The 25,631-nt window shown below is 38.2% G+C and overlaps 1 protein-coding gene across 4 annotated transcripts in view; it reads left to right on the plus strand.

The window, feature by feature from the left end:
• The window catches only part of septin12 (septin 12), a 72,990-nt gene extending 47,359 nt beyond the window's left edge, over positions 1–25,631 (plus strand). For 2 of the 4 annotated variants that reach the window (XM_067381896.1, XM_067381895.1), the window contains exons 3-10: positions 10,368–10,496; positions 17,621–17,702; positions 18,412–18,549; positions 19,898–20,015; positions 20,988–21,083; positions 21,269–21,365; positions 21,698–21,749; positions 23,427–25,590. In XM_067381896.1, the coding sequence (XP_067237997.1) occupies positions 10,368–10,496; positions 17,621–17,702; positions 18,412–18,549; positions 19,898–20,015; positions 20,988–21,083; positions 21,269–21,365; positions 21,698–21,749; positions 23,427–23,586 (872 nt within the window). In that variant the 3' untranslated portion in view covers positions 23,587–25,590. Of the gene's footprint in view, positions 1–10,367; positions 10,497–17,620; positions 17,703–18,411; positions 18,550–19,897; positions 20,016–20,987; positions 21,084–21,268; positions 21,366–21,697; positions 21,750–23,426 lie in introns of all 4 variants that reach the window. The other 2 variants (XM_067381892.1, XM_067381894.1) reach the window with 2 other exon arrangements.

Here is a 25,631-nt window from a genome sequence, read left to right on the forward strand (position 1 = left end):
CTGAGTATGGTTCAAAGTGGCAGAAGGGTGCAGGAAGACTGTTCAGTCTATATATTTCAGTCTAGAACAGGAAACACAAGCAGGTGAAGGGGAAATGGAGCCATTGACTGTTAGGGGAAGGTTTAAACTCAGCTCTTTTCAGAGACTGTTGGTGCATCACAAATTTGTGTACTTAGGCACTCTTCTTAGCCGATAGTGTGAGTAATAATAATCAAAATGCATTTTATTTAGAGGCACCTTTCAACTCAAGGACACCTTACAACTTAATGACAGTCATAAAATACAAGACAGCAGTTAAATCAAAGCAACATCTGTTCAACATTAAGATAACCCATTAATTAAAATTAATCAGGAAAAGCTTATTTAAAAAGATGAGTTTTAAGATGTGATTTAAAAGTAGAAAGACAATCACTTTCGTGTACGAATTGTGGAAGAGAGTACCAGAGATGAGGAGCAGCATGTTCTGGACCCCATAGTGGTTAAACGAACAGGAGGTATAACAAGGGAAACAGTTGAAGAAGATCTAAGTGTGTGGGTGGGAATATAAATGTGAAGCAAGTCAGGGAGATATGAGGGTGCGAGATTGTGCAGTGCTTTGGAATTGAAAAGAGGAATCTTGTACTCCGTGATATTTAAAGGGTTAGTTCACCCCAAAAATGAAAATTCTGTCATTAATTACTCACCCTCATGTCGTTCCACACCCGTAAGACTTTTGTTCATCTTCGGAAGACAAATGAAGATCTTTTTGATGTCAGATTTCCTTCCATCGACTGCCTTTGTAACTACCACTTTTGACGCTTCAAAAACTTCATAAAGAGATCGGAAAACTAATCCATATGAATCGAGCGATTTAATCCAAAAAAGAGAATTGATCGCTTGTTATGAAGAAAAGATTTAATTTAGGCTTTTACTTGCATGTAAACATTATCAGCGAACGCACGTTAATAAAAAATATTTTCTTTTCTTTTTTTTTTCTTTTGATTATTTGTTTTGTTTTGTTTTTTGATGATAACAAATCAGTTTAAACTAATTCACAGAAATGAATCAAACTTTACTACAAATCTTTAAATCAGAGATGCTATTATCTTTATTGTGAATATTTGATATTTCACCTTAATTACAAAGAAAAAAACAAAATAATATTATTTGAATGAATTTCTTGAGAATACAGTGGTTTTGTCCAGTAAGGGCACTTTGAACTGTTCAAGTCTTTTTAAAAGTCACAGATTTTATGCCAGGTTACCTACTAGGGCTGTACTCTGCCGGCCCAGCAGGGCTTGCTGTTATTAACTGTCTTGGGCAGTTACTGGACATCTGCCTGATTCAAACTGGCCACTTTTATTCAAGCCTAACCAATCAGAGTGCTAGAACCTCCCATATGCCCCCCTGTGCTTCTAGAGAGAGTGTGGGTAAGCATACAGGGAGGAGGAGGACTGGAGGAGGGGGTGCTGGCTGAGTGCGGGCCTTACCTAATTAAATGGCAAGGGCTATTGTTGTTGTCTGTGGGCTGGGAGGCAGGGCCAGGCTGGAGCCAAATGTGGCTCAGAGAGTGTTCCCCAACTGGGCCAGCCAAGGGGATTTATGATGGCCGCAGCATCACAAATTCAAGGCCATCCAGCTCTCCAGTGAGAGCCATTCTTCTTTCCCACTTTTTTCTCTCCCTCTTTTTTTTTTTTTTTTAAACAGAGTTGCCAGGTTTTCCACACTCCCTTGCTTGTGCTTTCATCCCCCTTGGCGGCACTTCCATAGTGTTAATAGAAAGGACATTTTGCCAAATCCTTCAAAGGCTGCGAGTCGCACGTAGAAACACAGTATCAGCTGCTGTTCCACAACGATGTCAGCAAAACAAATTAAAACTGAAGTGTGTCATTTTTGCACCACTGGCATCGCCACTAGCGTTCCAAACTGTTTTTCCAAAACCGTCCTGAAGCCCTGTTTTCCATCTGTCATTTTTCGGACACTCAGAGCCCCATCCCAGGATAATTGGCCTTTCTATTTTTCTGTAAGTAATGAAAAATCCTACAACAGTTTTGCTGATTTTAAACCAGCTTTGTATTGTTACAATGTCAGTTGTTTATGTAAATTAACAGTGTATACTCTTTTTCCATGTCACCTGCACCCAGATCTCCCGTGTTCTTTATCAGCAAAAGTCATTCATCTGGCTTTTGACATCTTCAGGGCTTTTGATAAAACTACAGATCATACTTAGGATTTTTTTTATCCCCACTTTACAGACAGTTGGATTGAGCCCAGTGCATTATGGGTGTTGAAGTTCCCCTAACTATTTGGAGAAAGGGAACATCACAGCCCTTTTTCTCTAGTTAGTCAGCACTGATTTTTTTTTAAGCCTTTCTACTGCATAGACAGCCAAGTTTTCTTTAAAAAAAAAAGCATCTTGTCATTGCTGAGCTACCCCTTTATATGTTACCCCTTTATTTATTTCTCTGAGCTTTTTACATATCCTAAATATACCCTATCAAATAATATTTTCACACTTTTGTATAATTTGCAAAAATTACAGCTCTCATGGGAATGATGTACAGTAAGAATACTTCAAAAAAACATTTGTTTTACTGATAAATCATTCACACAAATATTGCATTATGTCTATGTCACATTTTATTGAATTATTCGTTAAACGTAATAATTTTATGATGGATTTTCTTGTCTTAAGACTAAAAAGTGAGGAACAAATAAAACAATAAATCTAAACAAAACTTAAGTTTTAATGTTTAACAAAAAAGAAAAGGTTGAAATCGGTTAATTTTGATAAAAATAAACATAAGTAGTCAAATTTGAAGAAACACCCGTTGAAACACTCAATAAATACATTTCAGCTTTAAATATGATTCTGTCTATTCTCTCCAAGTGTGTGGGAATGATATTAGGAGGAGATATGACAATAGCAGTGTTCACCTGTTCACATTTTGGCCACTTGGATACTTTTCAGCTTGAAACCTGTTTGGTAGGGAGCAGATCAAAGGCATGTTAAAGCATATCAGATATGTGATGAATTCTACAGAGTAAAAACGGCTCTGGTTCAGTACTTACTCCCCCAAAAGCTGGCTTTTGGTCTGTGTGAGTTTCCTCCTAGTCTCAGTGAACTGTGGTGGTTACAGCATTTGTATAGTAGTAGGTATGGTGGTGCTCTACATGCCTGCTACTCTGGACATACATCAAAGGTGAACCTCTCCCTCCTTTTCCCGGTAAAGACAGGTGTGGAAATAGTGGTAGTAAAAGAGGGAAGAAGAAAGAGCTGTTTGACTCACTCTTGACACAATGTATAGCTATTGACAAATCATTGACCTTTTATTTAGTGCAAAAGACTTTTATTTTTGAACAGGGAATGTTTGTATTTGAATGTTAAATGGTTTGGATAGTTTTCGGTTTGTGTATTTTGCTGTTGCCTTGGCAATGCGTTGTAAATTACAAGGGCAGGGGTTCTGACAAGGGTGTGTTTGGGAACATTAGCATGTGTTAGCTAACATGACATGACAGTAAATGCAAACTTGACAAAATACAGGAAGAGGAGGAATTGTGCAAAAGCAAGATATACACAACAGGATGAAATTGCAGGGACGGAGGAAACTCTACAGGATGAGTTTGGTGCGCTATGCTCATCTGTCCACATTTTCCTGCCCTGGGGTGCTCTTATCCGAGAGTCGCATACACATATGGTAGCACTTGGAGTCTGTTGGTCTGTATAGTTTGTCCTCTGTTGTAAAGGTCAGGACCTTTTTGGAGCCTCAAGGCTTAAACTACTGCGCGTCTCCCAGTTTCCCATAAGTCAAGTAGCAGTCTACTCCCAAATACAAGTTTAGCATATTCTGACATTTTCAGTGCAGTCAATACATTCAGCTTTGTTGTCGCCCTCAAGTCGAGGGGGGTTTGTAGATATTGTGTTCAAAGGAAAGCTTTATAAACTGCTTTTCAAAGTGTCTCAGGGGAGATGTGTTTCACTATTTGAAATGAAAAACATGTGACACAGGTAAATTTGCTACCTGCATTTGTTGAAGTTTCATGTGGTTGTGGTAAATGACAAGCTGTTACAACACAGTGTTTCTGGGTGAATGTGTCAATGCATGACACAGACAAGCACCTGACTGGGTCTAGCCTTTATTCTTTTCACATTTTCTCAGCACAGGGTCCTTTATGAGATAATCCGTGCTTGTAGCGATTCCATTTTTTTGCAAATACTTGAACCGAATGAAGTTCGGTTGGGTTAATGGTTGCGGTCCATTAATTTGCAGATGTGACTATAACATTGTACTGAAGAACTCTAAAGGTGCATTCTCATTTCTTGTTGGTTGGCGAAATTTCTAGTCATATCTGGTCATTTCAATTGGAAGTACAGGAATTTCGTGGGAGGGCGAAAAAGTTACCCACACAGATTTCATTCATGTTTAAGTTGGTCATGTCAATTTGCCGAGCTGACCAACAGAAGTTGGACAATAAAACTGAAATGCCTGGTTTTAGACCACAACAATAACAAAATATTAGTATGGTGTAGGGCAGGGGTGTCAAACTCATCTCAGGTTCAGGGCCGGATTGGAAAAAAATCACCATGTGCAGGCCAAATTAATAATAAAAAAAAAAAAACCTTTGTGCGCTGATAGTTGCATTAATATTATTCATATAAACAACACATTAATTTTCAAGAAAACTAACTGCATTTTTTTTTTACAGCAAAAAACTTTTTTTATTAGTTATGCACACATTTTTTTTTAGAAGCTAATTGGCCGATTCTGATACTGGTTGCAGATTTTTTTTTTTTTTTTAAAGCAAATTTATTTGTTGTTTATTTGTTCAAAAAATACGTGTAGCTCTTTGATATTAGAGGCAAACACTGCATTTTTATCACAGTCCCAACAAAGATGTTATGCACATGAGCATGATCAGTTGTTTTTAATTTAAATCATTGTATAATTTCAAGATTAACAGAAAAACAGCATGGTTTGACTTTAGCTCTGTGAAATTATGCTACAGACACTTGCACAAAACAAAATCAGCAGACGGACTGAATGAAAATGCAAATTCACTCTCTGACAGTAGGTGGCACTTATGGAACAGCAGTGATATAGCATTTCCATGGTTACTGCTGTACACAAAGCAGCGCTGCATTGATAAATAGGCTACTATTTTATACTGAGATAAGAGAAAAAGCCATCAAAACTTTTCTGAAGACAGTTCCCTTCAGAGATAGCCTGACGTGGTCATACTCAATTCTAGTCAGAATATGAGTCTGATACTGCTCCATTGGGCTTTGATTTTGGGGGCGTATTTCAACCGATCCAGGAAAGACCTCAATTGGATAGACCTACAACCAATCAGAGCTACAGAGTAAGTGACATATGTTGAGCGACGCATAGTTGTCAACAGAACTCTTCTTAGCGACCATCGGGGCCAGCTGATAAATCAAACTTTTGCCGAATCCCGTAGGAAGGACGGCAAAGACATCTTTCCCATCGACAAATGCCTTGATCGCGGTCCTCTGTTCCTCTTTTAAAATTAATGCGCTGTCGATATCTTCTATAACGGACGCGATGGCGGAATCTACACATCTCAGTTCTTCAACAGCCATCATTGTTGTAAACTAATTGACCTTTTGCAAAGACTCGTCCCCCTTAGTTGGGTCATTCTACAGAAACGTCCACTTTTGGTATGACAAAATGTCTTAAAATGTATTTATTTTTCTAACATTTAAACTTAGACCACATTATTATATTACACTTTGACTTTATGAATACACATAAATGACAGCTTAATGATTTTTTAATTTTTTTGTACATTTATTTAAAGACTGCATGTCCCCTTTTTTGTCACTGGTGTTACCTTACTTCTCTGGCATTTTTAAACAATTTTATGAAATATTATTTCTCATTTTTTTTCAGCACATGCAGTCAGAGTTACAGAATAATAATGATAATGCAAAAAATAAAGAGATTATGTGTTTTTTATTTTAATCAGGTTAGTTAAAAGTGTGATTGAATGATAATAATTCAATTTCGCAACCATGTATTTGCTATAACAATGAATTTTGGAAAAACAGTTATGAAAAGTAATGATGCAATCCTTTAAATCTTAATTCTTGAGTGTAGCAGAATTCAATGGATGTAAAATTATTATCATGTCACATATGACACATTTTATTTAATGTGACAGACAAAAAACAGTAACACCAGTGACAAAATGAATCTCCAGTGACGTATACGTAGGACCAAAGATCCTTAATTTTTCAACTATAATTAAGTAGATTGGACTAAATTTTTACATTTGGTGTACAATAAAAGACTTATCTTTGACACTTAGTGAAAACAGTCAGAAAAAGATCATAAACAACATTTTAAAACTGTCTATAAAATACACTGTCTGTAAAGTCGCTGCACTGAATTTAGCCAAATACCCTTAATTTAGCCATATCTGCCCAAAGGAGAATTAACAATGAGAAAGAAGAGTTATCATGTAATCTTAGTGCTATTTTATGCAAAAGAACTAAATGAATAGCTTTAAATAAAGTTTATCTATAAAAAGGTAACACCAGTGACAGTAACACCAGTGACAATTTTCATGAAAAATGCATTTTACAAAATGGCTGCTGCAAGGTGTCAACCCACATGTTGTCAATCATGATATATTCACTAAATCAAGTAGTTTAATCCATTTGTATTCTAGTTTTTTATAATTCCCTAGCAATAAAGTAGGTCACACCAGTGTCTTCAACTAAAAGCTTCGTATGAAATTATGATTTTCTAATTAAAATTTCTGATAATTGAAAAGAGATAGTGGACTTTTCATTTGCCTTTCTTCATTGATCTTCAGGAAACAGGAAGAAGGAAGTCGAGTGATGCCATTAGTGTGACTTTTTCTTTCAAAATAAGAGATTTTTGTTAAAGGTAACACCAGTGACACAACACCAGGGGACAACTACATTCATTATATATTTTATTTATTTGGCATTTGGTTTTTTTATGTTATTTACATTATATATTTGATAGTTATGGATACATTATTGAAATTAAAATGGTAGAAAAACCTATTTCTGAGCTCAAAATAAAGCACTTTCCCTCTGTACATGACTGTGGGGACAAGCACTTCTGTGGTCCTTGGAATTTTTAGAATTAATTAAAAAACAAATATTGGCACATTGATGGCTCAAGAAGGTTTAATTGTTCAAATAACATATTGTTTCATATTAAAATATAAAAAAAATTGTAATCCTAAAGTGTTTTTCAAGTGTAATATTTCTGTAAAGTCTAGGGACAGAAAAGTGGACGTTTCTGTAGAATGACCCAGTTACTGTTGCTTTGTCCGACAAGCCGTGGCGCTGTCACGCCACACAGAGTGGAAAATACATCGCGGAGCAAAGAAGAAACTGACAACACATCGACAGACGAGACAGAGCAGGTTACTTATGATATTAAACAAAGTCCCAGCTTTCAAACTGTGTAGTTATTAAAAAAATTCAAACATTAAAAACCGTTTTGTGGCTCTTTAATGTGTTGTGACCATGATCGTGACAGATTGCTGTAGCGCCTCAGCTCAAGAGGCTCGTGAACCGATCATCTCTTCCTACTAGTCCATTTATAGCATCAAATAAACATGAATGAACATGAGAATGAATGTTGTTTCAAACGCGGAAAGACGTCAATATGCACAATTTTTCAAGTTTAACTCCACCGATGTTAATCTTCTAACTCCTGACTGCTTTGTTGGACAAAATGGCGTATGCGACGTTCTGATTGGTTAGATCGCTTGTCAATCAAACTCCCCAAGCTCTCTTTGATGACGTGGATGGTTACGTAACCGCAGATAGCCTGTCCATCATCGATTAAAGCCCGCCCTGGCAATTTGATTGGCTCGGCCTTCTGGGAGCCGAGCATAATTACTCCACAATGGATCGAGTCCAGACCGAACTTCCCGTCCAAAAAATGTTGTGGGCGGGGTTCGGGCTGGCACCCAGGCTACTTCAGAGATACATTCATATCAACCCCAATTTAATATTTATATTATTCTTCCTATATTTCGCGAACAGTGAGCTTGTGCATAGAGTATTTTCTCTGCTGGCGCATCTGTTCTCCTCTTTGTGTCCGTATACAGCATGTGCCTGTGTTAACGTCCTGTTTACAGACTTCGTAAATATTTCCACACAAATGAAATTTTGGGAAATTATTACAAAGCACTTTGTTTGCAAGCCCAGAATAAAGCCATTAATATATAAAAAATATAAAAATATTATATTTTATTTTATTATAGTTGGGCACCTTTGTGGGCCGTATTTGGCCCGCGGGCCGTATGTTTGACACCCCTGGTGTAGGGCCTCCTTTTGCAGCCACTGCAGCATCAAATTGTCTTGAGAATGAGAAATACAAGTCCTTCACAGTGGCCAGAGGGATTTTGAGCCATTCCTCTTCCAGAACAATGGCCAGTTCACTATGCGATGCTGTTGGAGGAAAACGTTTTCTGACTTGCTTCTCCAAAATACCCCAAAGTGGCTCAACAATATTTAGATCTAGTGACTGTGCAGGCCATGGGAAGATGTTAAACTTCACTTTGATGTTCATCAAACCATTCTGTCACCAGTCTTGCTGTGTGTATTGGTGCATTATCATGCTGATACATGGCACCCTCTTCAGAGTACAATGTTTGAACCATTAGGTGCACATGGTGCTCCAGAATGGTTTGTAGTCCTTGGCAGTGAAGCACCCATCAAGCACAGTAGTGAATGCCATGATATTGCAGCCCAAACATCACTAAACCTCCCCATGCTTCACTCTGGGCACGTAATAGTCTGGGTGTTGAGCCTCGTTGGGGCTTCTCCACATCGTAACTCCCACGGATGTGGGAAAGACGGTAAAGGTGGACTCACGAGAGCGATACATGTTTCACATTGTCCACAGCCCAAGATTTTTGGCACCAATGAAACTGACATTTGGCATTGGCACGAGTGACTGAAGGTTTGGCTATAGCAGCCCAACCACAACATTACTCTGGACACCATAGCTCTTGATACACCACAAAGACATGCTGTCCTGGTTAGAGATGAGCCAGCAAGACACGCACCAACAATTTGTCCTCTTTTGAACTCTGATATGTCTCCCATTATGTTGAGTGGATTGCAATATTTTATGTCTACTGTACATGCTATTGCTGTTACTGATGGAAAGTGTAATCTGTGAAGAAACACTTTATTGGTCAGTGTTTGTTTCGTTGTCCAGCCCCTGCATATATAGGCCTAGTTATTGGATTGCATTTATACAGACTTCAGAAAGACTGAAAAGTCATTTAAAAAATTCAGTATAAGCATGCCTTTTGCAACAATTGTTTTGCGTTTTATATATTACAAAAATCTCACCATCTAGCAATGGAATTGCATTTCTTTTTTTCCAAAAGAAGATTATTGAGCAGGTACAGTATGTGTGAATATACCTAAAGCTTCAGGAATCCCTGCTTTGCTCAGCCACTCTCTAAACTGTTAAATCAAAGTGGCCCAGGAGGACACACAACGTGGGTTGTCAGTTCCTCATAAATTTGATGTCAACTACCTCCCATGGTAAGAGGTCATGGCATAAATCCATCATAGACTCTGTTGAGGTAGGCAATGATGGAGGGGCCAGATCTTCCTGGCTGTGTCGTCTATCTCTGTCAAATCGTTTCATCCATTGACAGCTTCCCGAGGCAGCCAGGCCTCTCAACAGGTGTAAACGGAGCGGCAAGAGCGTTTAGCACATTCCCCAACCCTGCCCTGCAAACGGGGAGCTGACTGGTGGGCCTGAGGGGCCGTCTAAACGAGACAGAACACACACTCTGCCCATCATCAGCACTCAATACTAAGCAGCTCACATTAACACAGCACATGTCCTTTGAGGCAATGAAGGTGGCCCCATAGATTTACCCTTATTTGTGTGAATTGAGATGGCCTTGATAAGGCTCACTCTCTCGTAATAGCTTCCTCCCTCTGATCTGATCTCCGTGAGGACTAGTGTGAAAGAGTCATTAAGTGGAAAAGCTTCCCAAAGCTCCCAACGGCGTGGTATTGTCAGTGTGTTTGGACACCCACCAGATAAGACACTAAAGCACTTTGCCTTAGCTTGACCTGGTCTTATTACATCACTGATGATTTGCAGCATCAAGGGCTTATGTAAACCCTGGAGGCCTGCGCTGCCTGGTCATGTGATACTTTATGACCTCAATTTTATGTGTGCCATCTTATCTGTGTGCAGTAATAAAGTTTTATCCCCCCTGCTAATGCTAAGCAAAGGTCGTACTGCAAATAAATGTGCTCAGGGTCTGCTACATATGCAGTTAATTGTACTTTACTGCAGTTTACAAACAAAAGTCATTAAATATATTCTTGTTCTCATTGACAGGTCAGAGCGGTCTTGGGAAGTCAACGCTCGTAAATACACTCTTCAAGTCCAAGGTCAGCAGGAAGTCCTGCACTCCTAATTATGAGGAGAAGATCTCGAAAACTGTCCAACTGCAATCAGTCAGCCACAGTGAGTATTGAACACTCACAACACACTTCTTTCTTTGCAGATACCCTGTCACACACCCGTCACACCCAAGGGGTCAAGGATTAGCTGGTTCCCATAGCCCTGTCAGCCCCTGCTGGTAATATTGTAACTACGCCATTTGGACCCAATAAACATCTTTGAACAGTGATGGTCTTTCAAAATTTTGCTTTTGTCCTAAACGGCTGCAGCAGGACATTTTGTCAATAGGTGTTTAATTTTATGATGCATTCAAGTTCTGTGAAGTCGTAACTACGACATCAGTTGCATTCAATTTTGTGAATTTTCACTTTTTTAGTGTAGACCGTCCACTTTGCTTGAAACGTACCGCGTCACGTCTGGTTTGCACATGGTTTTGCATGTCAATTAAATGACGTGTTATGCCTAGTTCAGACTACATGATGTCAGCCCGAATTTTGCACGATCCATTTGACGTAGGGTGTTGTGGTAATTTGTATAGTCTACGACAATGGGCACCGGGATGTAAGAATCGATCGTTTCATCTCTACGTTTCAGTCACTAGTTCCTCCTTCTCTACGACTTTGCACACGTCGTTGAAGATGGCAAGCAATGATTGGTTGGGAACACAGACTGTATAAAAATATGGACGACGCAGCGCCGCTTCCTTCCATTGTAATGAACTGAATCCAAAATGGACAACGATGGGTGCTGACACATTACGCAAAAACGGCAGAAAAAAAAAGTTTGGAGCCTGGGCATGCACAGAAGGAATCGTCAGTGGAGCCGGAGGCGGAGTCGGTATCAAACTTCCGCCCAGACGACTGCGTCATCATTGATGTATTTTAAACACAATTTAAAATTCTACCTTTAAAATAATAGGCTATTCTGTTTCTAGAGCAATAATATTTTTGAAACCGCAAATTCAGTGGATAAACTCAATTTAATACCACTAGAAACAACTCTAAGTCGTCAGAAATGGTCCTGCCATTTTAAATCAAGTTCAACTAACGTTACAGGAGATCGACTGCTGTAATTAGAGTAGGCTATCATTAGTTTTGTCCTGCTAATTATTATTTTATACTCATAAAAATAATTAGTGACTGCCAGATAACGATCACCTGCTTTTTCCCAACATGGTTAATGTTAGTTGTGTTATCTTAACATTACTCAGAAAAGCTCAGTGATCCGTCAGATCCTGTAGGTCAGTTAGTACAGTTTACTGCTGAACAACTCATTTTGTTCTTGTGAAATAACACAGAAATCGAAAATTAATAGTTAGTTATATATCTTCAATCTCCACTCGAAGATCCGACATTCCTCAGACAAGCTGTCAATCAACTGTGAATCATGACGACATTTTCTATAGCACCAAACTGCTAGCTAAAATCAATCTTATCACAAAAACGAACAATTGAATATTTATCAGCGTGATAACAGCTACCTCAAATGACCAAAACCATATTTCGGAAAATTTTATTTGAAGCAGAATTTATTTTTATGTTTTGACTTAAGTTTCATTCGTCTGCATTGTACTGCATCCAGCCACCAGGGGGCGATCAAAAAGCCCGCAGCCTCACTTTTCAGGATGTATGAGGCACACCCGGTTGGGAAGCAACTGACATGTTTCTTGTCCACTACATGAACAAGAATTTAGGAGTCAAAATCACATATTCTAACACAATGACTTTCATAACATACGTAAATATTGTGTAGTCTGAACCCGGCATTACAGAGTGTGTTGGCCAGAGTGATTTCTGAAAGGATGGAAGAAGAGTGACATTTAGACAGGACGAGCTGGAGGCAGACCTCAGCGTTTTGTAAGGTTTGACTTGGAGAAGGGCCAGAGTGATCGGGGCATGTGCTCTGAAAGGAAAGAGAAATTAAAAAGCCTGCGAGGGAGACGCATTTGGAGAGATCAGTCACACTTCAAATGTGGAGATCGGGCCACAGCTGTCATTATGAGCTCTCTTTCACAGAGAATGATAGAGGAAGAGCACACACAAGGCCGTATTTTATCGCACGGGTCAGGAGATGACTCCTGCTCTAATGGAAGCCACCACTTATACACGGCGTCTGACTTCAGTGAAGCAAGCTCAGCTGAGTGAATGAATTGGTTGATTGAGCAATGTACTGTCTCTGCCTCGCATACTACCTCCAGAGTTACAATCAATAGAGGCTTGGGTTCTTTTCTCCAAACAGGCAGGTGTGTTTTTGTGTAGATGTGTAGAGTTAAGTTTCATTTAGGCTTGTTTTGGCAATGAAGCAAAGCTTGTTTGGAATGTTTCTGTGGGATTTTTGAGGAAAACTATGGTTTGTTGTAACTGGATTTCTTGACTTGGATATGCCATGCTTGAAGACACTATGCTTGATTCCTTCCTGTAAGCAAAATGTCTCAAAATTGTCAAAAAGTTGTCAATAATACATTTTCGGCACTATCTGGTATTAATAAGCAGATAAATGTTATCATCTCATGACCAATAACCAATAAATGTTAAAATTCTATACTATGGTCAGCATAAAAACACGTACATTAAAATTAATTGCTTTACATTTTAAATTCAAATAAAGTGATTTTAGGCATCACAACATTATAAGGTACAGAATGAAAATGGATTTTCATTTTAAAATTGTAAGTTATTTATCAAAATGCCATAACTGGATCTTCTTGTGAAAATTATTGACTTCTCTCTGGTGAAATATACAGGGTTTCTCCAGTCATTTAGTCCACTTACCATCTGCTCTGTAAGCTTCATCTGCCTCCATTTTTGAGGGCCACGTCTACATCACAAAATCTAATCAACAACCAATGCATAGAACAATGTACAATCAAATAAACAATATTAGCGATAGTATAAATAAGAAAAACTCATGTTTGTAGCTATACAAGGGTCCTTTTTGTACTGAGCAGAGGGAGCTGAGCTGTAGATCACGCAGAGACGCACATACCTTCAAACATCCCGCATACGGCAACGAGAAAGCAATGAATCTCCATTTTTCTTCTGGCGCCGCCACCATGCTTCGTTGGAAAGAGGTGTGAAAGGCAGATGGCGTAGCCAACTTCACTAGTCCTTTAAATGAAAGTATTGTGTGTGTGTGTGTGTGTGTGTGTGTGTGTGTGTGTGTGTGTGTGTGTGTGTGTGTGTGTGTGTGTGTGTGTGTGTGTGTGTGTGTGTGTGTGTGTTTGCTTGCCCTCAGAATTTAGTGTAGTTGCACCCAGCTATCCATCTTCATTTCTCATTGTAGACCAGCTGACAGGCGTCTAACAAACACAAAATTTGATGGTGGTCCTCTGTCCCTTGTATTCAGAAACAGGCCGGTAGGACAAGTAAAGGAAATGTGCTCTCTTTGGATGGATTGCAAAGGCCTGTTGTACTGCAAGGATGAGACTAACTAATCAAATGTATATGCTATTGCACAGTTATCTAATTAGCCCATGCCATTTTCATCTGGGTCAAAAGTTTGTGGCGTTTCCCATGTAATGTAGTTTAACTGGAAATCTGCCCTTTAATAGAATGACCCACAAGTTAGCATCTCAGATATAGAGAGAACATAATCTAATGATTCTGTCACAGGATGTTGCAAGATGCCAGAGAAGCATGCCTCCTCTTGTAGTTTTAAGTGTCAGTCAATTGCTGTGCAAAGGCCTTTGCTGGGCTGGGTCATTAGCGTAGCCTGCTATGTTAATTGCCATGTTTTTTTATGTGACAGCAGAAATATATTAAGACTGCTGAACTTTACCCCCAGTCTGGATATGGGCACAGAAAAATCCAATTACAAAATCTCTACAGAGAGGTAGTGCCAAAGATATGTAGTTAACTGTTGCTATACAGCCATGTGCAGGTTTCGTAGCAGCTACGCTAAACCTGTCCTTCTTCCTTTAGCTTGCTGCCTACTGGTTTTGAAATTAATCATCTGACTTTGCTTTTAGGTAAAGTTTTCGACCTACATCTGCTTGTTGATCTCTCTTCCGTTTCTGACTTCCCCTTGACAGGTTTTAGATATTTAAAATGTTTTTTCTCGCAATAGCTTAGCTTTTTCACAGCTTTCACTTCAGTTAGCCAAAGGTCAGAATGCTGAAATCTGTTTTTAGATCTGTAGCTGTTATATCCTGTAATTCTGTGCATCAAAACCTTCACAGTTGCTGTCTCAACCGGTTATATTTCTTTGTGAAAGTCTTGGGAGCTTTTGAAATTATTCTGTGCTAGATCAAGAACAAGTGTATTTAGCGTAGCATTGTCAGTGCAAGTGAAAGAGGAGGTTTCTATCCAGTTGCAGCAGCATCTGTTGTATCTCTGTCCTACCACAGCCAAACCTCATTTCTCACAGACCTCTCAAAACTTATGGCTCAATAGTTTATAAATGTTTGACTTGTAGAATGAGAGAGAGGGTGGATGAAAATAATGGGAGATGCTGGGTGTGCTGTTTCTTAACAAAAGAAGATTGACGATAAGTTGGTTCAGCTTGTGACTTCCTGAGATATCCCCATGGTTCAGGAGCCACCCCTCACTGACTTCTCAGCGTAGCCCAACGTAAACATTACAGTGAATGAGAGTGTCCTGTTCCTCTGGCTTTTTTTTTTTATGTTAGCGTTCAGAAAGGCGAGTCTGCAGCGCTTGACACATGATGTAAATATTTACTCTCTTTTACTATTTCGATTGCATTAGCCCTCATGCAAGAATTTATTATTATATATACGGTTACGGTTGAGGAAAATGCTTAACATTAAAGTCTTTTACATTAGACTGTACAAAGGTTTTTGAAAAAAGTCTCTTATACTCACCAAGGCTGCATATTTGATTAAAAAAGTGCAGTAAAAACATTAATATTTGAATATATTTTAAAATGTACAGTACAGTCCAAAAGTTTGGAACCACTAAGATTTTTAATGTTTTTAAAAGAAGTTTCATCTGCTCACCAAGGTTACATTTATTTAATTAAAAATACAGTAAAAACAGTAATATTGTGAAATATTATTACAATTTAAAATAACTGTGTACTATTTAAATATATTTGACAAAGTAATTTATTCCTGTGACGCAAAGCTGAATTTTCAGCATCCTTACTCCAGTCTTCAGTGTCACATGATCCTTCAGAAATCATTCTAATATGCTGATTTGCTGCTCAAGAAACATTTATGATTATTTTCAATGTTGAAAAAAGTTGTGTACTTTTTTTTTTCAGGATTCCTTGATGAATAGAAAGTTCAAAAGAACAGCATTTATCTGAAATACAAAGCTTCTGTAGCATTTTACACTACCGTTCACAAGTTTGGGGTCAGTAAGAATTTTTTTTTTTTTTTTTTTTTTTTAAAGAAATTAAAGAAATGAATACTTGTATTCAGCAAGGATGCATTAAATCAATCAAAAGTGGCAGTAAAGACATTTATAATGTTACAAAAGATTAGATTTCAGATAAACACTGTTCTTTTGAACTTTCTATTCATCAAATAATCCTGAAAAAAAAAAATATTGTACACAAATATTTTGTACAATTGTACACATTAAATGTTTCTTGAGCAGCAGATCAGCATATTAGAATGATTTCTGAAGGATCATGTGACACTGAAGACTGGAGTAATGATGCTGAAAATTCAGCTTTGCATCACAGGAATGAATTACTTTGTGAAATATATTCAAATAGAAAACAGTTATTTTAAATTGCAATATTACTGTTTTTAATGTATTTTTAATTAAATAAATGTAGCATTGGTGAGCAGATGAAACTTCTTTTAAAAACATTAAAAATCTTAGTGGTTCCAAACTTTTGGACTGTACTGTAGGTCTATTTTATTCCTGTGATGGTAAAGCTGGATTTTCAGCATCATTACTCCAGTCTTCAGTGTCACATGATCCTTCAGAAATCATTCTGGTATGCTGATCTGATGTTCAAGAAACATTTCTTACTATTATCATCTTCAAAACATTGAGTTGAAACATAACTGATAACTCCATTAGGTCTCCTGAGCTATGAACGAACAACTTCAGAGCAATATTTCTTTTTTTAGACAAGAGAAAGTGTAGAACTTTCTGTCTAGATTCTAATTAATGGTGCTTTTTTTGTCTCCTAGCAACATTTCATTTCTGATCATTCCAGTATTCATCAGTATAAATATGACCTTATAACTTCTGCAAATACTTTAAAAAGCCTGAAACAATAGACCTGTTCTGGTATTCTCTAGCAAAATGACAAAAATACTCCTTTTGTTACTGCTGAACTAATAAATTGCCTTTGCAGTCTCCAGTTTGAGACATTAGATGTCTTGCTGTCCCTTGCTTTCCCAGCAGTTTTGTCTTTCCAAAGTGCAGGCCTGTGGAAAACAAAGAGTACCAAAGTCTCAGGGTGCCTGACACCTCCACACACTACAAAGCTGCCCAGTAGCCCTCACAGCTCGTGAAAAAAAAAGCAGGCCTGTGGACTGACCAGCAGGGGAGCTGAGTGTTACACAATCCCTCCTTCTCTCAGAGACTACACATTGCAGAAATTGAAGAGGTGGGCTGCTCAATGCCACCATTCAGCTCTGCTCCCTCCATGTGGGTGAATATGGGAGGAACTAAGCCCTGCTTTGTTGCTGAGTCACGCCAAGATGAGCATATGTGTTTCCATTAGCAGATCATGAGGGGTTTTCAATCATTGGCCCACCAATCCAAAAACTGGCACTCTCTTTTGCTAATGCCCCACTGCGTCTGAAAAATTGATCATCATCAGATAGAGTCATAGCACTTTGAAACTCATAAACTGGAGTGTTGACTGACAGTTTAATTTTTCCTCGTTATATTTTCCTTGATTGCCTCATCCAGAAGGATTAACATGATGAGTTAACAGCAAATGTCAATCAACCAATGCCAGGCAGGGATACAGTAGGGGTCCTTGCTTGCACACAGCTTATTAGACTCTTTTTGCAGGCTGACTTCCTGTTGTACAATGCGTCCCCGCAGCATTATATCAGAGATGGAGGTTAAATGAAAAGCTCAGGGTCTTCAGTATGCGATTTTAACTGATTTGTCCTTAAGAAATGTATGTTGCTGGAAAACGACTGTTAAATCCTTGTCAACTCCTCTTCGTTCACATCTCCTGCGGATTCATCTTGAAATGATGTTTTATCCATTCGTTCTTTTCTTCTCTAACTCTTTTGTCTTGTTATTTTCTAGTCATCGAGGAGAAAGGGGTGAAGATGAAGCTTACGGTAATTGACACTCCTGGATTTGGAGACCAAATCAACAACGAGAACTGGTGAGAGCAGCATTTAAAGCGTATCATATACAATTCATATACAAATACAGTAGAGTCCAAAAGTCTGAGACCACAATTAAAAATGTGGTATTCAAAATCTAATGTAAACTTGGAAATAAACAAAGTTTTAGAATTATACATAATTTTAAATGTTAACATTTTAGACACTAAAACAAGCATTGCCGATTCTATTCTATTTCTAGGTCACTAATCAAAAGATCTTTTTAAAAGTATATTTGTGGCGGACATTTGTGACCTTTTTACAGAAGGTCAGATGTTTTTGCTTCCACTGAAGTACAAAATGCTCTTTGGATCATTATGAAATCATGCCAGAGAACATGATCGTCAGGTTTTACACAAACCGGATAAAAAGACATCCTGAAATTCATGTTAATTCAACTTTTCATTTCAGTTTTCATGCTAATAATATAATAACATTTTCACTCAAGGCTTTTGAATGCCACTGTAGCTAAGAGCTTTCTTAAACAGTGCCAGATCAAATCTGTGCCAGATAAATTCTCTTAGTAATTTGAGACCATTAGTGGTTTTACTGTTAAAGTAATTATTTATTTGACACTAAAACCACACCTTATTTTTTATCAAAAAATTTATTATAGGAGTTATTACACTTTGACTGCTACATTCACTTTAAGTATAAGCATGTGTTGTTAATTGTGATGTTAACCCTTCCCTGTCTTTTGTTTCTCAGCTGGGAGCCCATTGTAAAGTATGTCAATGAACAGTATGAAAAATATCTGAAAGAGGAACTGAATGTCAACAGGAAGAGAAGAATCCCTGACACCCGCGTTCACTGCTGCGTCTACTTCCTGCCAGCCACTGGACACTGGTGCGTGTCGACTTGCACACATGATGTGGTTCGCACCTAGCCAGACATGTTAAAGCGCTGTTGTGCTTCTGTCACATTAATATGACAAGGCTTCATTTAAGATTCTCAGGGGGTCTTACCGTGGAGATTTTAGCCCACTAACCTTGTGAGATTTTGTGAAAAATCTCTCTTTTAGCAGCAAAACATGGGTTTTTTATACATCTTCTCACTGAAACAGCCTGACAACTGTGAGATAATTGCTGTTTATTGAATGCAGTGTACTGACAGAAGTTGTCATATGGACATAATTTGACATTTAATGTTTGTAACATCTCAAAAGTTTGGGATCGGTAAGATTTTTTTAATGTTTTTGAGAGAAGTATCTGCATTGATTTGATTTGATTCCTGTGAACATTCTTCATCATTATCAACAACAGTGAAAACAGTTGTGCTGCTTTATATTTTTTGTTGAAACCGTGATGTGTTTTTCTCATGATTCTTTGAAGAAAGTTTAAAAAGAACAGAAACAAATTTTTAGTTAACATTTTACTGCCATTTTTATTAATTTAGTGCATCCTTGCTGAATAAAAGAATTATTTTCTTTAAAAAACAAACTTACTGGTCCCAAACTTTTGATAGAAGGTGTATGTAATATTATTTTATGTTACTTCATGTAATGATTATTTAATTTAATTTAAATTAATTCCCATTTATTCATTTTGCAGACTCTTTTATCAAAAGTATGGTTTGTACCCCATTTTCACCTGTATATACAGGATCAATCAAAATCAGTGGTAGTTAAAAAAAAATTAAAGGGTTAGTTCACCCAAAAATGAAAATTCAATCATTAATTATTCACCCTCATGTCGTTCCAAATCTGTAAGATCTTCGTTCATCTTCGGAACACGAATTAAGATATTTTTGATCAAATCCAAGAGATTTCTGATCTCCCTTTACACAGCAACATCAACAGTGTAGGAGACTGATAGGAAAGAGAAGAAATTGTTGAATAAGGTCATTATTTTTGTTTTGTTTTTGTGCACAAAAAGTATTTTCATCCCTTCATAACATTAAAGTTGAACCACTGTAGTTACATGGACTATTTTAACAATGTCTTTACTACCTTTCTGGGCCTTTAAAAGTTGTTATGACGTTGCTGTGTATAGGGAGATCAGAAAGCTCTTGGATTTCATCAAAAATATCTTAATTTGTGTTCCGAAGATGAACGAAGGTCTTACGGGTGTGGAACGACATGAGGGTGAGTAATTAATGACAGAAATGTAATTTTTGGGTGAACTAACCCTTTAATGGGCTCAAATGTGTCAGCAGTGTAAAATGGGCTTTAATGATCTCTCTTACTCTTCTTCAGGTTACGCCCTATAGATGTGGAGTTTATGAGGAGACTGGGGAAGATAGTGAGCATCGTCCCTGTGATCGCCAAAGCAGACACGCTTACTCTGGAGGAGCGGCTAGAGTTCAAACAGAGGGTGAGCTGTCCGTCATCGACACCTGTGCACATTTTATCATATGCAGGCACAATCGAATCACCCTCTATATTTCCCGCCCACACGTAAATATTCAGTTCTTCGCATAATTGAGGTCATGAATATGGATGACCTGCTGTTGTAAATGCTGAAATTGTTAGAATTCACAGTTCAGCTGTGTGGATAAAAAGTGAGATGCATTGAAAAACCTGGGCAGAATGGATTGAGAAAGAACCGTACGTTGCATTCGAATCTTCAAAGGTCCCTTGGCGTGCGGCCGCTCGCTCGGGGTTGGAAAAATGAGTAGGCCAAGCTAAGGTTACGAGCAGTGTCTGCGACGTCTCCGTCGGGAGACTGTCTCTCCTCTGACTGATGTATAGCAGCTACTTTGGCCTGGGCCACTTGCCATCAGTTGTCCCCACGGAGCGCTTTTGGACAGCTCCGACGGCACGGACCGCAGGGCCAGAACGGCCCCCGCACGCAGTGTGTCTCCTATCAATATACACCAAACAACACTCCTAATGATGTACTCTGTCATTTCAGCCCATTATCCAGAGCTGTCTCTCACTGCTCAATAGCCCGAGCAGAGCGCCATGCGGGGGCGGACGTCACACTGTGCTCAAGATATCAATCGCAGATATCATATCCATGTTCAACAGCCGCACTCCAAAATCCTCCCCCACATGAACACATGGCAGCAAAGGCATTAAAGTCTAATGCTTTGCACCTCGGGCCCGAAATTCTGGCTGTGAGGGGAAAAAAAATTCCTGGTGAACTTTACTGTGGCCTCAGAGCACAAGAATGCATGAGGGTCGAGATTGAGACTTGTAAAATACAGTGGGAAGAGCTCGAGGGAGAGGAGCTGCTGTCATATTTCACCCTCGGGGGGCGATTGTGTGGTTTTCGTGTAAGCGTGTGTGCGGTAGGTTGTAAAAATCAGTGTAAATCCATCTAACTGGAAGCCTCTCTCTGCAGATAAGACAGGATCTCCAGGCCAACGGGATCAGAGTGTATCCACAGAAAGAATATGATGAGGATACCGAAGACCGGCTACTCAACGATAAGATTAGGGTATGAAACGCTGAGACTTCATTGCAACCAATTAAAACAACTTGATTTAAATGGGTAGATCAACCCAAAATTGTAAACTGTCATCAAGTTTAGAAATTAAATGGTGACAGAGGTACAATTTTTAGGGATTTATACTTTGTACTTGATGAAATTTTGAGGTATGGTGAATGTTTTTTTTTTTTCAGGAAAGCATCCCCTTTGCTGTGGTGGGAACAGATAAGGAACACCAGGTGAATGGGAACAAAGTTTTGGGAAGAAAAACAAAGTGGGGGATCATTGAAGGTGAGAGTCTAAAGATATCATCATGTCTGCCATGAATTGCTGGTCACCAGTACTATGTTGGATGCTGGTGTCTCCACCAGGCTTCTTAACTAGTTTTTTCCAGAAATATTGTTGGTTGACCTACTTGAAAACCCAAGCTGGTCTTTTCAGCAGGGTAACTGTAACAATTGTCAAATCTAATTGTACATTGACGGCTGACAGGCTTTGCAAGGCATGTTTGTCTGTGATTTAGGTTATTCAACACTGCCATCAAGTGGTATGTGTAGAAAGTGCAGTGATGCAAAATGCCTGGATGAATTCATGAACATGCCTTTGTGTTTTCTTTATTTTAGTTGAAAATGTTGCGCATTGCGAGTTTGCACACTTGAGAGATCTTCTTATTAGGTAAGTCGTTTTTTTACTTGCATGTATTGAAATATTGTAATAGAATGATACTGGAATATGATAGACAAACTTGCTTTTTAGGTAAAGTGGGAGTACCCATTTATACCCTTGCATTCTGGTTGATAGGATTAGATGATGTAGAACATGCTCTTCCTAAACTTTCACAACAGCTACATCAATGACATCCCATACTAGTTTAGGATCAAAATTTCCTTTAATGCTCAACTCTAGGTGGACAACTGTAGGTTTAGCTATTCACAGGCTTCGTGAAGAGTGTAAACACTGGTGCTATGGTCAATTTCTGGCTCAAGTAATGTTCTATTATGCAACTAGATATTATCTCATCTATATCTATGTCTCATCTATCCTATAACAGAGTGGAATACCAAACGAATGCAAAATCATATAATTATGTCATAATAGTTTGGAATAATTTGTACATGGGATCAAACAAAAATCCATCCTTTATTAATCAAGACTATATTCTATTCTGTTTTTGCTGTTTTGTTTTGTCTTCATTTTTTCAATGCACTTTAGTGTGGGTGTGTGTGTTTGTGTACTGGTATTCCCAAAGTTATGGGGACCAAATGTCCCCACAAGTATAGTAATACCAATAAATTTTGACCTTGCGGGGACATTTTTTAGGTCACCATTAGGAAACAAGCTTATAAGTCATACAGAATGATGATTTTGAAAATGCAGACATTTTTCTGTGATGGGTATGGTTAGGGTTAGTGTGGGGGGACAGAATATACGGTTTGTACAGTATAACAACCATTATGTCTATGAAATGATCCCATAATGATAGGACCAGAGTGTGTGTGTCTGTGTGTGGTTCAGGTATACCCTACGACGTTACGGGGACAAAATGTCTCCACAATGTTGGCTGAAATCCTTGTCTTTTGTGGGGACATTTTTTGGTCTTCATGAGGAAAACAGCTTATAAATCCTACTAAGTGATGTTTTTTTTTTTTTGAAAATGTAACTGCATAAAGTTTTCTGTGATAGGTAGATGTAGTTTAAGGGGATAGGAACAAAAGATTGGTCAACAGATGTCAGAATTTAGTGCAGCAACATCTGGTCCGGTTAAATAACTTTTACAAACTTGTTCAACTCACCATTGAAAACACATCATGTTCTGGCTGGTAACTGACAACTTTTAGGAGTACTAACTTGTTACTTTAGAAAGCTGACAACCATTTCAGTTGGTCGTGTTGGTTAAGTGGATATACGAGTAGTTGGGCAGAACAACATAGAACGGACAGCTGAGAAGGACATGAGTGCAGTCTTCTCCTGTGAGCTCAGTAAAGGACAGGTTAATTACAGAGTCCGATCAGGTGAGGCCAGGTCACAAAGCCCTCTCGCCATAACTCTTGGATGGCGGCCCATTGACAGATGGTGTGAGAGTGACTCCCTGCTGAAACGGGAAACAAAGGATGACCGTTATAACGCTCCACATTTTTAAATCGCCTTTCACACTTTTTGATCGGCCTCCCGCTGAAGCAGAGATCAAATTACAGCAGGAAACACCGACCGAATCACACAAAGGGATCATAAAAAGCTGATGTAGTCAGTAAACAATTCATTTCGGAGAATGACTTTTATTTTACACTGTGCATATTTCCCATAGGGGATGTTATTGTGGGATCAAAATTGATGTTGTGCTCTACTTTCAAGGTCCCACCTGCAAGATTTGAAGGACGTCACTCACAACATCCACTATGAGACGTATAGAGTGAAAAGACTTAACGAGAGCAATGCCAATGGACAGGCGCTTTCACCTTTGACCCTGGAGAATGGTACCCTAGAGAAGAGCGATGCAGAGAGTCACCTTTGAAAGGATGAAGTGTGCGCTCGCCTTCGCCCCCCGTCAGAATGGGAGAGATGAACATTTCACGTCTAGTGATTGCCACTGTTGGAAAATCGACACGTTTGACTAAAGACATTTCCGCTTAGGCATGTAAACTTCCTATATGAGTCTATTTTTGAAATGAATCTATATTGTGGGTAGGGATCTGGGATGAGAAACAATAACTGATGAATTATGGGTAGAATTGGCTAAGATAAAGTTTCCCTCTGTTATTTTTCTCTCTTGATATCTTTCAACCTCTTTTTGCCGAACGAACGGCACAGAGGCATGTTGGAAAACGTGTGTGTGTGTGTGTGTGTGTGCCTACATGTCTGACACATCACTAGATGAGAAAATCCCATAATCCCCATCCGTGTTACTGCACCTATACATTGACACTGAACCAGCAATGTGACATGCTCCTTTTTCTCTTTTATTTTCATAATTATTTTAGATTGTTTTTTACAGCAAACTATGACCTTTCCCTGTACTTTTGTAAAAGAAGAGATTAAAAAAAAAACTTTAGACAAATATTTTTGTTACTATAGCTGCTTCGAAGCTATTTTCTTAACAGATACTTAAGAGTCTCTTACTGCTATTCATACATGACTGCTGTGATGATAGCCAGTGTGTTGATATAATGGGAAATATTTCAAATATAACCTTTGACCTTAAAGGTCCGGTATGAAATTTAATACTATTCATCATTTCTAATTCAGAGATGGGTAAAGGAACAAGAGAAAGTCGATTTCGTTTCTTACTGATGTTTGTCGTACAGTAACAGGTCAAGTTTACGGTTATATGATTTTCTTTCACTAACTAGTTAACTTGCTGTTTAAAGGTACACATTGTGCTGTTTACTTCCCTCCACTGGACTCAGGAGTCCATCTTACCTTTTTTGCTTATCAAAGCTACTGTACATAACTATAATGTGTTCTTATTTTCTGTCACAACATCACATTTTTTATGCGACATGTATTAGCGGCATCATCATGATTTCCTTGTTACTAATATTACTATCCATGTAAACGCCATTGATTTATGATTAAAAAAAAAATTGTCACCATTCAATATTTATGTGGAGCCACTGCACAATGCTATTGGTTTCATTGGAGATTGTCATAATATTATACACTGCTGTTATAAAGTTTGGCGTCAGTAAGATGTTGTTTTTGAAAGAAGTCTCTTATGCTCACCAGGCCTGCTTTCATTAGATGAAAATAGTCAAAAACTGTAATGTTGTGAAATATTATTACAACTTAAAATAACTGTTTTCTGTTTTAATGTATTTTTAATTTTATTCTATAATGGTATAGCTGAATTTTCAGCATCATTACTCCAGTCTTGAATGTCACATGATCCTTCGGAAATCATTTTGTGCTGCTTTGTGAAGTTTAAAAGTTTTAAAAGTAATATTTTACTGTCACTTTTGATTAATTTATCCTTGATGAACAAAATTTCTTACTGACCCCAAACTTCATAACCAGTTTGCCTGTGTTCTGCTTACAAAGTCTAGAAATGGAGTCTCTTATCATTTTAGAATGGCATAAACTCTTTCCTGAAGGCTGACCGTAAGATGGACGTCTTTCTGCATTTACAACCTTAATCATACCTCAAGAGTTGCTTCACCTTTGATCCATTTTCTTCTTCTGACGTTCTTGGGTTATTAGTGTTTTTATTATTTGTGAAAGCCACTGGGTGCCAAGTGAAGGTGTTTTCATTGTGACTTGCTTCAGGAGTGTTAATGTCAGGCTAAATTTGCCAAAATAGCTTACTTAAGACTCTTATATAACACATGCTTATAGAGCAGAGCTCAACTGCCTGATTGAAACATCTTTTATCAAGCTCTTCTGGACTGGTTTTTGATGACCTGCAAAGCACTACTAAGCTTTTCTTCCTTTTCAGAGCCTTTTTCATAAAAAAAAAAAAAAATGGTCCTTGGCATCAAAACACTTAATACAAACAGTGTATCCAAGAATAGACCAGGTAAATGTGTTTGTGTGCATGCACATTTAAAAGCAGTATCACAGCTG

The sequence above is a fragment of the Chanodichthys erythropterus genome, chromosome 3, assembly GCF_024489055.1.
Source record: "Chanodichthys erythropterus isolate Z2021 chromosome 3, ASM2448905v1, whole genome shotgun sequence".
NCBI classification, from domain to species: domain Eukaryota; kingdom Metazoa; phylum Chordata; class Actinopteri; order Cypriniformes; family Xenocyprididae; genus Chanodichthys; species Chanodichthys erythropterus.